Here is an 11,910-nt window from a genome sequence, read left to right on the forward strand (position 1 = left end):
TATAACTGTGAGATGTTCTAATACTGTTTCAAAGGAGACTAGTGCCTTTGAGAATGAAGTCAGATCCACATTAAGTTCCATATGATGGAAAAAAAGAAGTTGGCCTGCTTGTAAATTTTGAAACCACCATTTGAGCAAAAAAAATATTTTGTGGGAGAATTACATTGAAAGAAATGAAAGATTTGGGGGAACTGCGGCTATATAATGCTTTTCTGTAGCAGCTGATGGTGCAACCCCTCCAAATAATAGCTGATTGATTTTCAAGATGTAAAAGCTGGCATGGATTGTGCTGCTCTCAAACTATCTCCTAACTGATCCCTTATTAATGATCATGCTTCCCCCCATTTCCTGCTAGATATATAAATGTATCACACTGGTGAAGGCCATTAATCTCTATAAGTACTAAATAACAACAATAAGAGAAAGTAATAATTTGAGCATGAAAATACATATGATATATTAGCAAGACTACAGAAGTATGCATGCAATTAGAGAGCCCTGGATCCATTTCTTTTCAGTTGATGGACCCAGTAGACAATAGTCAATTGGTCTGCTATGCTTTCTCCAGCAAAGCATCACCTTCACTTAGAGATGTCATTCATGTGGCATTTACCCCTTTTCCCAAACAAGTAAGCTCGAAATGACAACAGAGATTGCTCAAGCTACTTGCCACTTAGACAAATTATACATTATATCTTATTCTGCCCATCAGCATCTAGCACTGATCACCTTCTGCAGACCATCAGATTTAGTAGTTGGTTTCTCTTGTAGCTCCAAGAAGGACTAATTCATGATGTACCATTTCAACGACAATGTTCTCTCCCTCTTCCTCTCCCTCTCTGTATTCTTTGTGTGAAGCAAAAGACTATTATCTTTTTTCCTCCATCTTTATTAAATTGGGTATTTCTTATTTACATTTCAATTCTTATTTACTTTCCCGGTTTCCAGGCCAACATCCCATGTTAACCTCCTCCCATTACCGCCCTCCCCTCAACAATCCCGTTCACTGGGAGTTCAGTCTTGGGAGGATCAAGGGCTTCCCGTTCCACTGGTGCCCTTACTAGGCTATTCATTGCTACCTATGAGGTCAGAGTCCAGGGTCAGTCCATGTATAGTCTTTGGGTAGTGGCTTAGTCCCTGGAAGCTCTGGTTGCTTGGCATTGTTGTTCATATGGGGTCTCAAGCCCCTTCAAGCTCTTCCAGTCCTTTCTCTGATTCCTTCAACGGGGGTCCTATTCTCAGTTCAGTGGTTTGCTGCTGGCATTCGTCTATTTATTTGGTGTATTCTGGCTGTGTCTCTCAGGAGAAATCTACATCCGGTTCCTGTCAGCCTGCACTTCTTTGCTTCATCCATCTTATCTAGTTTGGTGGCTGTATATGTAGGGGCCAAATATGGGGCAGGCTCTGAATGGGTGTTCCTTCTGCCTCTGTACTACAGTTTGCCTCCATATTCCCTCCCAAGGGTATTCTTGTTCCCCTTTTGAAGAAGGAGTGAAGCATTCATGACTACCATTCCATAACTTAAATGAAAACACACTGATGCCTGTATATTTTCACTTATTTTTTAGTGGACAGTGTCATGAAGCATATTCTACCTGGGGGAAAATCCTGCCACCAACTCCAGCATCTGCCGTCAATGGATTTCAGCTGATGCCTCCTCTTTACAGAGAGGGGAATTGAGTCAATTGATGTTGAGAGATATTAATGAATATTTATTGTTCCTTCCTGTTATCTTCGTATTTGGATGTGAGATTATGTTTGTGTGCTTGTCTTCTCTTTGTTTTGTTGCAAAACGATTAGTTTCTTGCTTTTTCTAGGGTATAGCTTGCCTCCTTGTGTTGAGCTTTACCATTTATTATCCTTTGTAGGGCTGGATTCGTAGAAAGATATTGTGTAAATTTGGTTTTGTCATGGAATATCTTGGTTTCTACATCTATGTTAATTGAGAGTTTTGCTGGATACAGTAACCTGGGCTAGCATTTGTGTTCTCTTAGGGTCTGTATGACATCTGTCCAGGATCTTCTGGCTTTCATAGTCTTTAGTGAGAAGTCTGGTGTAATTCTGATAGGTCTGCCTTTATATGTTACTTGACGTTTTTCCTTTACTGCTTTTAATATTCTTTCTTTGTTTTGTGCATTTGGTGTTTCGACTATTATGTGATGGGAGCAGTTTCTTTTCTGATCCAATCTATTTGGAGTTCTGTAGGCTTCTTGTATGTTTATGGGCATCTCTTTCTTTAGGTTAGGGATGTTTTCTTCTATGTTTTGTTGAAGATATTCACCGGTCATTTGAGTTGGGAGTCTTCACTCTCTTCTATACCTATTATCCTTAGGTTTGATCTTCTCATTGTGTCCTGGATTTCCTGTATGTTTTGGGCCTGTAGCTTTTTCTGTTTTACATTATCTTTGACAGTTGTGTTGATGATTTCTACGGAATCTTCTGCTCATGAGGTTCTCTCTTCTATCTCTTGTATTCTGTTGATGATGCTTATATCTACGGCTCCTTGTCTCTTCTTTTGGTTTTCTATATCCAGGGTTGTCCCCCTTTGTGCTTTCTTTATTGCTCCTATTTCCATTTTTGATTCCTTCACTTGTTTGATTGTGTTTTCCTATAGTTCTTTCAGGGATCTTTGTGATTCCTCTCTGTAGTCTTCTACTTGTTTATTTGTGTTTTCCTGCATTTCTGTAAGGGAGTTCTTTATTTCTTTCTTGAAGTCCTCCATCATCATGATCAAATGTGATTTAAAATCTAGATCTTGCTTTTCTGGTGTGTTTTGGTATTCAGTGTTTGCTTTGGTGGGAGAATTGGGGTCCGATGATGCCATGCAGTCTTGTTTTCTGTTGCTTGGGTTCCTGCACTTACCTCTGGCTGAAAGGGTTGTCTCTGGTGTTACCTTGTTCTGCTTTCTGACAGTGACTTGACCGTCCTATAGGCCTGTGTGTCAGGAGTGCTGTAGACCTGTTTTCCTGTTTTCTTTCAACCAGTTATGGGAACAGAGTGTTCGGCTTTCAGGAGTATAGTCGTTCCTGTCTACTGGTCTTCAGCTGTTCCTGTTGGTGTGTGTCCTGAGTCCACCAGGCAGGCCACATGGAGTAGAAAAGTTGGTCTTATCTCTGGTCTAGGGCCTGAAGTCTCTCCTCAGGGCTGGGTTTCAGCTCTCTGTGAGGGCAGCAACTAGAAGGGCCTGCCCCGCCTTCCCCTGGGTCCCTGGGCACAGGGTCCCAGATGGCGCTATGCATTTTCCTCTAGAGTCAGAAATGTGGGCAAAGAGTAGTCTCTGGCTTCCCAGGCATGTCTGTCCTGTGAAGTTCTAGCTCTCCCTTCCATGGGATTTGGGTGCAGGAAGCTCTTTGACTGGGTCCCTTCAGATATGAGCACAGTCTGGACCGCAGTGCTCCTGCAGCTTGGGTGCCCCTATCTTCCTGTTCCCAGAGGCCCTATATAATTTCCTCTTGGGCCAGAGATGTGGGCAAGAGTGAGCAGTACTGGTGGTCTCTCCTGTCCTGCAATATCAGGAGTGCGATGAGCTCTCTCCATGTCGTTTTGGAGCAGGGAGCTGTGGGCTGGTATCAGCGAGGTTCTGGCTCCAGCTAGATACAGGAAGTGTGCAGTCCTAGAGGAATTTTGCCTTTGTGTGTCCTGAGTCCACCAGGCAGGTCACTTGGAGCAGAAAAATTGGTCTTACCTCTGGTCTCGAGCTTGAAGTCTCTCCTCAGGGCTTATTATCTTTTTTTTTAATATGACTGGTTAGCACTATCATTTTAACCATAAAGATGGAAAATTCCTTCAGTAATTTAGCCAGCTTTTAACATATAAGTCATGCATCACTTAACAATGGAATACATTCTGAGGAATGTGACTTTAGACAGTTGTGTCATCGTGTAAGCATCATAGTGTCGTTTCACAGCCTACATAGTACTGGCCAATCACATGACTTGAGGCAATCAAGTCAGCCACTAGATATATGAGCATATAAATCTATATGCTGCCAATGGATTTACAACATTGTTTTATAGTGGATGTTTCTAATAAGTGGAAGTACAAAATAATAATAGAAAGTTCTTTGTGGAAAGAACACAAATAAGTAACGCCATCATTCGTCATCATCACCCAATGTCTCTGTGGGCTGTACTGGCTATATACTCCCGTGACTGACTGGTGAACAGAGTTTCTTTGCACCAGCACCACTGCAAATGTATGTATCCCATTACACTATGACACTGGGACAGTTATCCCATCATTAAACAGTAAGAAAATCTCAGCTTCATTCTAATAAGAGATTATTGTCATACCAGGTTCCCCAGTGACTGAAGTGTGGATATGTGACAACATAAATGAATGTAAGGCAACACAGCCTTCCTTTCAGGGAATACATCCTCCCTTTCATAATGCTTTACCTTGGAGAAAACTTCAAGTTTTATCATTCTAGTGAATAACAGTACTATTAGTTATCTTTAACATTTATTTTTCATCAGGAACTTGTCTAAATTGGGGAGGATGGGGCTATTGGTTCACTGCTGTGTCTCCAGGACTGAGCATTCTTTGGTGCAACAGAAATGCCATGGACACCAATGCAAATGCATAGAGTTGACATGTGTCTTTCGGTGATAATGAAAGGCGGTGCCTGTTTCACAGTGCGGAAAGCCTGTTTCTAGGGCAGATTTTTAACAGAGTGCCTGGCATACAGCATGCGGCTCATCAATTAGAATCTGGTTTGAAATTCCTGTAGAAACTATCCACACACCGCTTGTCTACCAATCTTAGAGTGAGCTCCTGGCAATTACATGGGCAGTTATCTGAAACACCACCATTTTCAAGATATTTTCTCATCTAGAGAAGTCAAATAAAAACCAGACTTTCAAAGAGTCTATCTTTAAATGCTCCTAAGAAACGCATTTTAAAAGTCCCCTTGTATTTTGGGTGTTGGTGCAAATATTGCTTTGCATTTCGCAGTAGTTTTGCATATTTATTACCATAAATATAAAATTAGGGCCTCTGGAGAAGGCTGAGTGGATAAAACACGTGCTGCACAATTATGAGGAACACAGTGCCAGTCCCCAGATCTCACATAACAACTGGCCTCATGAGTTGCTCCGCCTGTAGTCACAGTGATTGTTAGGTGATCACAGGAATCTATGGGGTGAGCTCAGTAGCCAGGGTAGCCAGACTGTCTAAATAGGCCAGCTCTTAGGTAACTGAGAGATCCTGTCCTGGTAAATAAAGTAGAAATTGAAGCAGGCATAACACATTTGCACGTGCATCAATATACTGTCACACTTCCTTAAAAACATCTGTATACACACATCCACATTAAAGTTAATTAAAAATAGAAATCATTGGTCCCCAGCTCCGAAAAAAAGAACCAAAAAAAAAATAGAAATCAATGCAGTTTTTTGTACTTCCTCATTCATTTTTCCTAACTCCAAGTAATTCAGCATGTTCAGTATTAAGGGAACCAACCAACATGTCCTATGACTTCAATTTCTGCAGCACACCACCAACCCGCAATGATCAAAACTTGAAGAAAGTTTTGTTTTTGGATAACTCTATGATAGTGAATTAATATTTCCATATTGAGATATTTAGACCACTTCTTTCTTTATTCTCATATCATTTGATACGTTCTCTGAGTAAGTTCTTGTGCACTTAACTCAAACTAAAAACAATCATGACTGTGTTATAAATGTCAAAGGCTCTTCCTTTTCTTTCTGCATTTTTGTTTTATTTTTGTTTTTCCAGTCAGGATTTCTTGGTTTAGCCCTGGTTGTCCTGGAACTCTCTCTATAGACCAGGCTGGACTTGAACTCAGAGATCTGCCTGTCTTTGCCTCTGTTAACATTAAAGGTGAAATCGCCACACCTAGCAAGATTCTCCTCTTTCAATGTAGTCTCAAAACTAAAAATGTGCTTAATGGTGTACGTGCTGGTTAGTTTTATGTCTACTTGACACAACCTGAATCATTTGGGAAGGGGGAACCTTAATGGAGAAGGGAGCCCTAGCTCATTGGCCTGTGGGAAAGCATTTGCTTGATTGAAGATTAATGTGGGTGGTGTCACTCCTGCATCTGTAGTCCTAGAAGAAGACAGGCTGAGCAAACTGTAAAGAACAAGCCTTCCAGAGGCTCTGCAGCAAGTTTCCTCATGGCCTCTGCTTCAGTTACTGCCTTTAGGTGTCTGCCTTGAGTTTCACCCTGACGAGTCTTCATGGTAGATTATGATAGGGACATGTAAACTGAAGCGAACCCTTTCTCTCACGGTTGTTTTTGGTCATGGTGTTTTATCACAGGAGTAGAATCCCTAAGACAGTAGGATGTGCAGGAAAAGTTAACTTTTCCTTCATGGTTTTTACTACTGTTATCCTCAGGGAAATAACCTTTATTTTACAATGTTATAAGACCCACATATTTTGTTTAATTATATCACCAATATATAACTTTTGTACCATGATTTAAAAGTATAAGTGTATAAAAAGCATTGAATTTCATGTAATGTATACATAGCACATTTGGTACTGTAGAGGATAGATTATATTCTAGATCCATTTTTGTAATTTTTATTTTCAAATTAGATACACACTGTTTTCTGATTTTTAAGTGAAGCTATTTAAAATACCATCCCATGCCAATAAAATACAATAGAGAATTATTACTTCACAAAGTGCTGAACACTTTTATTTTAAGGTCATAGAATCATTTGTTTTATTTGCTGCTGTAATGATACCTAGATGAAGTACATTTTGGCAGTGTCAATAATTAATTAAATGCATATTGAATCCATGTAATACAGCGGACATGCTCTCATACTGAAGATACAAGAATGAGGAAAACAAGCCATATAAGGACACAGTTTCCCATAGGTAGTCACCATTGCTGGGAATTTTTCCTCAAAGCTTTTTTTCTTTTAATCTTACACCACTTTCAATTGCTTCCTCTGACTAAATTATGGAAGTGGAAACTATTCTTAGAGAAATGATTTTTATAAACACGACTGTTTTCTACTAAAGAAACCCCTGGTACTGTCTGGTTATACTGCACTGCTAGTAACATTATGACTACGTACTAGTGCTATGTTCAGTCTCAGGGATCTGAAGGGGAAATGTTTTGCCATGTTGCCAGTGCCACTTCGTTCTCCACGGCTGATGTCACTACTTGCTCACATCTTGCTAAGCTTCTGTAATAGTTCTTATGTGAATTGCCTGTTCATGCTCTTTGGATATTTTGCTTTTCATTTGGGTGTCTGTTTTTTGCGTTCTCAGGGCCTGCTATAAGTATGCTATATGTGAAAAGTCTTTGGCTAGGACAATTATTGTCAGTTTTATAATGTGAGTGTAGCTGTTAGAAAAGTATCTGTGGACTTGGGGGCTTTTCTACATTACTCAACAGCCTGTGGATCTTCTTCAGTCTGCAGCACTCTATTTGGGGCATCAGTCAGTGAACATGTCAGATGGACTTTTGAGCTAAATATAAAACAGTTCTGTTTTCGTGTTGGAAAGCAGGAGAAAGGGGCCATCAGTGATTGTAAGATGGGTTATAAAGTCTCGCTGTTCAAAAATGCTAGTACTGGTGGTGACACAAGTCATCACATGTGCCAGCAGGTGAATTGCACAAAATAACTCTTCATTTGAACAGAACAAAAAGTCATCAATTCAATTAGCATCCTCTTGGGCAATCTCCAGAGAAAAGCCAATGACCAAATTGTTATGGAGTACAAATGCATTGTTGCTGGTGAGACAAATTGGGATGGAAACATGGGCTTTCTTAGATTAGACTGTCTCTAGTTGGTGAGTGGGGAACTGATTTCAATTTCTAGGATCATTAATCTCCTACTTTTTATGGGCAGTAAATTACCTTTAAATTAAAACAAACAAACAGGATACCTGTCAGACTGTGTGTCAGTATAAACAAACACAGGCTTTCAGCAAATTGTAATTAGGACAGTTATCTTGACCTACTTAAAAGGTGAAGTGGGGAAGAAAACACCCATCTCTCTTTAAAGAAAAAAAAACTCTAAAAAATTTAGAAGACTAGATAACTCAGTTGTAGATTGCTTGCCTCCTAAATGTCAAGACCTGAGTTTAGTTCTCATCCCAGAAAAAAATTAAAGCTGATGTCTATTTTTTAATATGTAATATACAACATGGATTTTATTCAGCCACACTAGTACAAATATGCTGAGTGACATGCCTTGTGTATGTCCGTGCGTGTGTGTGTGTGTGTGTGTGTGTGCGTAGTGTGTATGTGTGTGTATGTGTGTGTGTGTGTGTGTGTGTATGTGCGTGTGTGTATGACATCTCTTCTCATATTCAAGATGGAAATGAGGGTTTTGGCTTCTAAGTGTAGCTCAGAGTATCATGCATGATTCTCTGGGTTTAATGTCTAGAAAATCAAAAAGAAAGAAAGAAGCAAACAAACACACAGAGGTAAAATTACCATTATTTTTATATTCTTGCTTGTGAAGTCATTTTTAACATGCTTCAACCATATTAGCAACTTGAATGAATAAATGTATTCTGTTCTCTACCCAGCATGCTTTAATTAGTGGGAAACTGCCAGCCACAAACCTGAAAGAATGAATGAATCACAACAATCCTTTTAAATGTTTTGTAAATTTGCTATTGTTATTATTTTTCTAGGTGTTTGTTTTGGATAAGGGAACATAGTTTTGATATTTCTTGTGATTTCTATTTACAAATTAAGAAAATAAACCTTGGAGTTAGAATACTTTTATCTAATGGGATAGAAAAGCCTACTTCACTTGAATCAAAATTAAATATAGCCCCAAAGTCTGGAGGTACCAAAACTGACTGAATACATCAATAAAAATGGTTTCACTGGCGTCCCATTTCTTTTCCCCAAGATCGTAGTTTTTTGTTCTCATTTATCTTCATTCATAGGCAGCTGCTGCTTCATTTCCTTTCAGAATCCTCAGACACTGCTCTGACAGATCAGTCTGAATTCAAACAACCATCCTCGAGTCAACATTGTGGCCAAATAGAAGACTGAAATTCAGCCAAGGGTTCTGGCCAGAGCAGAAGAAAGGAAAGCCCTGCTCCAGGCCATGGATCTAGGGTAGGTGAGGTGTGAGTACCCAATCAAGTGGATGTAGGGAAAGGGAACTTGGTATGAAATAACCCAGGATGGGCCATCATTCCTGTGAGTAGAGATTTTTTCTACAACAGTGTTAACTCCCCTTATGCTAACATTGCCACAGCAACAAATCCAGAAAAGTTTTCTTGTCACAAACTGAGTAACTAATCAGACTTAAAGTGAAAGCAATAAGAGATGAGCAAAAGATGAAGTAGATGAATATTTGGCTAAAATATCAGAGTTGGTGTTTTGGGGTTGATCATCTTGATAGTCACTAATCTTCCACAGAAGTTTCCGTCCACATTCATTTTACAAAATCATCTGAATCTTTCTAAATAGCCCTAATGATCTGACAGGACATGGGTATTATTGTTCTGTGAAACCACCACTCATCTATGGGCTATTTTAGTGTTACTCTCCTCCTGGCCACCCCTTCTCACAATGCTTCCCCTATCCCCTCTTCCCTTCTCCTATGTGAGGATGGACCCCTCCCCTTGCTATCCTCCAATCCTGTCATAGCAAATCTCTGCAGAACCAGGTGCATCATCTCCCGCTGAGGCCAGACAAACAGCCCAGCTAGAACATATACCACAGACAGGCAACAGCATTGGGATAGCCCCCACTCCAGTTGTTTCACAGGAAGACAAAGCTGCACATATACTACATATGTGCAGGGGGGCCTAGGTCCAGTCCGTGTGTGTTCTTTGGTTAGTGGTTCAATCTCTGAGAATCCCAAAGCTCAATGTTAGTTGACTCTGTAGGTCTTAATGTGAAGTTGCTTTAGGATTCTCAGTCTTTCCCCCAAAGAGTACCGCAGTTCTATCTACTATTTAGCTGGGGGTCTCTGCATCCATCTGAGCCAATTGTTGGATGGAAGCCCTCGGAGGACAGCCATGCTAAAATCCTGCCTACAAGTATCATTACTAGTGTCTGGTGCTTGCCCAGGGATGGATCTCTAGTTTTACTGGTTATTGCTTGGTCATTTTCTCAAGCTCCGCTCCATCTCCCACCTTGTCCCTGCATTTCTTTTAGATAGGATAGATTTTGGTTCAAAATTTTTGTGGGTAGACAGGAGGTAGCCTCTTCAGGTTGCACATCTCCAATGCTGTGAGTCACAACCAAGGTCATCCCCATTGATTCTTGGATGCCTCCTCTGTCCCAGGTCATTGGCATGTCATCAAGATGCCCACCATGTGTCTCCCATGAACATATTTGAACAAGTATCCCCATGGTACAGCGCGGCATTTTTGGGGTATATGCCCAGGGGTGGTAAGGCTGGGTCTTGAAGTTTTCTGAGAAATTGCCAAACTGACTTTCTTTCTTTTTTTTTTTTTTATTAACTTGAGTATTTCTTATATACATTTCGAGTATTATTCCCTTTCCCGGTTTCCGGGCAAACATCCTCCTCCCCCCTCCCCTTCCTTATGGGTGTTCCCCTCCCAAACCTCCCCCCATTGCCGCCCTCCCCCCCACAGTCTAGTTCACTGGGGGTTCAGTCTTAGCAGGACCCAGGGCTTCCCCTTCCACTGGTGCTCTTACTAGGATATTCATTGCTACCTATGGGGTCAGAGTCCAGGGTCAGTCCATGTATAGTCTTTAGGTAGTGGCTTAGTCCCTGGAAGCTCTGGTTGCTTGGCATTGTTGTACATATGGGGTCTCGAGCCCCTTCAAGCTCTTCCAGTTCTTTCTCTGATTCCTTCAACGGGGGTCCTATTCTCAGTTCAGTGGTTTGCTGCTGGCATTCGCCTCTGTATTTGCTGTATTCTGGCTGTGTCTCTCAGGAGCGATCTACATCCGGCTCCTGTCAGCCTGCACTTCTTTGCTTCATCTATCTTGTCTAATTGGGTGGCTGTATATGTATGGGCCACATGTGGGGCAGGCTCTGAATGGGTGTTCCTTCAGTCTCTGTTTTAATCTTTGCCTCTCTCTTCCCTGCCAAGGGTATTCTTGTTCCCCTTTTAAAGAAGGAGTGAAGCATTCACATTTTGATCATCCGTCTTGAGTTTCATTTGTTCTAGGCATCTAGGGTAATTCAAGCATTTGGGCTAATAGCCACTTATCAATGAGTGCATACCATGTATGTCTTTCTGTGATTGGGTTAGCTCACTCAGGATGATGTTTTCCAGTTCCAACCATTTGCCTACGAATTTCATAAACTCGTTGTTTTTGATAGCTGAGTAATATTCCATTGTGTAGATGTACCACATTTTCTGTATCCATTCCTCTGTTGAAGGGCATCTGGGTTCTTTCCAGCTTCTGGCTATTATAAATAAGGCTGCAATGAACATAGTGGAGCACGTGGCTTTTTTATATGTTGGGGCATCTTTTGGGTATATGCCCAAGAGAGGTATAGCTGGATCCTCAGGCAGTTCAATGTCCAATTTTCTGAGGAACCTCCAGACTGATTTCCAGAATGGTTTTACCAGTCTGCAATCCCACCAACAATGGAGGAGTGTTCCACTTTCTCCACATCCTCGCCAGCATCTGCTGTCACCTGAGTTTTGATCTTAGCCATTCTCACTGGTGTGAGGTGAAATCTCAGGGTTGTTTTGATTTGCATTTCCCTTATGACTAAAGATGTTAAACATTTCTTTAGGTGTTTCTCAGCCATTCGGCATTCCTCAGCTGTGAATTCTTTGTTTAGCTCTGAACCCCATTTTTTAATAGGGTTATTTGTTTCCCTGCGGTCTAACTTCTTGAGTTCTTTGTATATTTTGGATATAAGGCCTCTATCAATTGTAGGATTGGTAAAGATCTTTTCCCAATCTCTTGGTGGCCGTTTTGTCCTAACCACAGTGTCCTTTGCCTTACAGAAGCTTTGCAGT

The 11,910-nt window shown here is 40.9% G+C and overlaps 1 protein-coding gene across 1 annotated transcript in view; it reads left to right on the forward strand.

Moving 5' to 3' along the window:
* The window catches only part of Mir9-2hg (Mir9-2 host gene), a 190,309-nt gene extending 179,666 nt beyond the window's left edge, over positions 1 to 10,643 (forward strand). The window contains exon 4 of the mRNA XM_039103406.2: positions 8,919 to 10,643. Coding sequence (XP_038959334.1) covers positions 8,919 to 8,939 — 21 coding nt within the window. The 3' untranslated portion in view covers positions 8,940 to 10,643. The remainder of the gene's footprint in view (positions 1 to 8,918) is intronic.
* The last annotated feature ends 1,267 nt before the right edge of the window (positions 10,644 to 11,910 follow it).

Source organism: Rattus norvegicus, chromosome 2 (genome assembly GCF_036323735.1).
Source record: "Rattus norvegicus strain BN/NHsdMcwi chromosome 2, GRCr8, whole genome shotgun sequence".
In the NCBI taxonomy this organism is placed as follows: domain Eukaryota; kingdom Metazoa; phylum Chordata; class Mammalia; order Rodentia; family Muridae; genus Rattus; species Rattus norvegicus.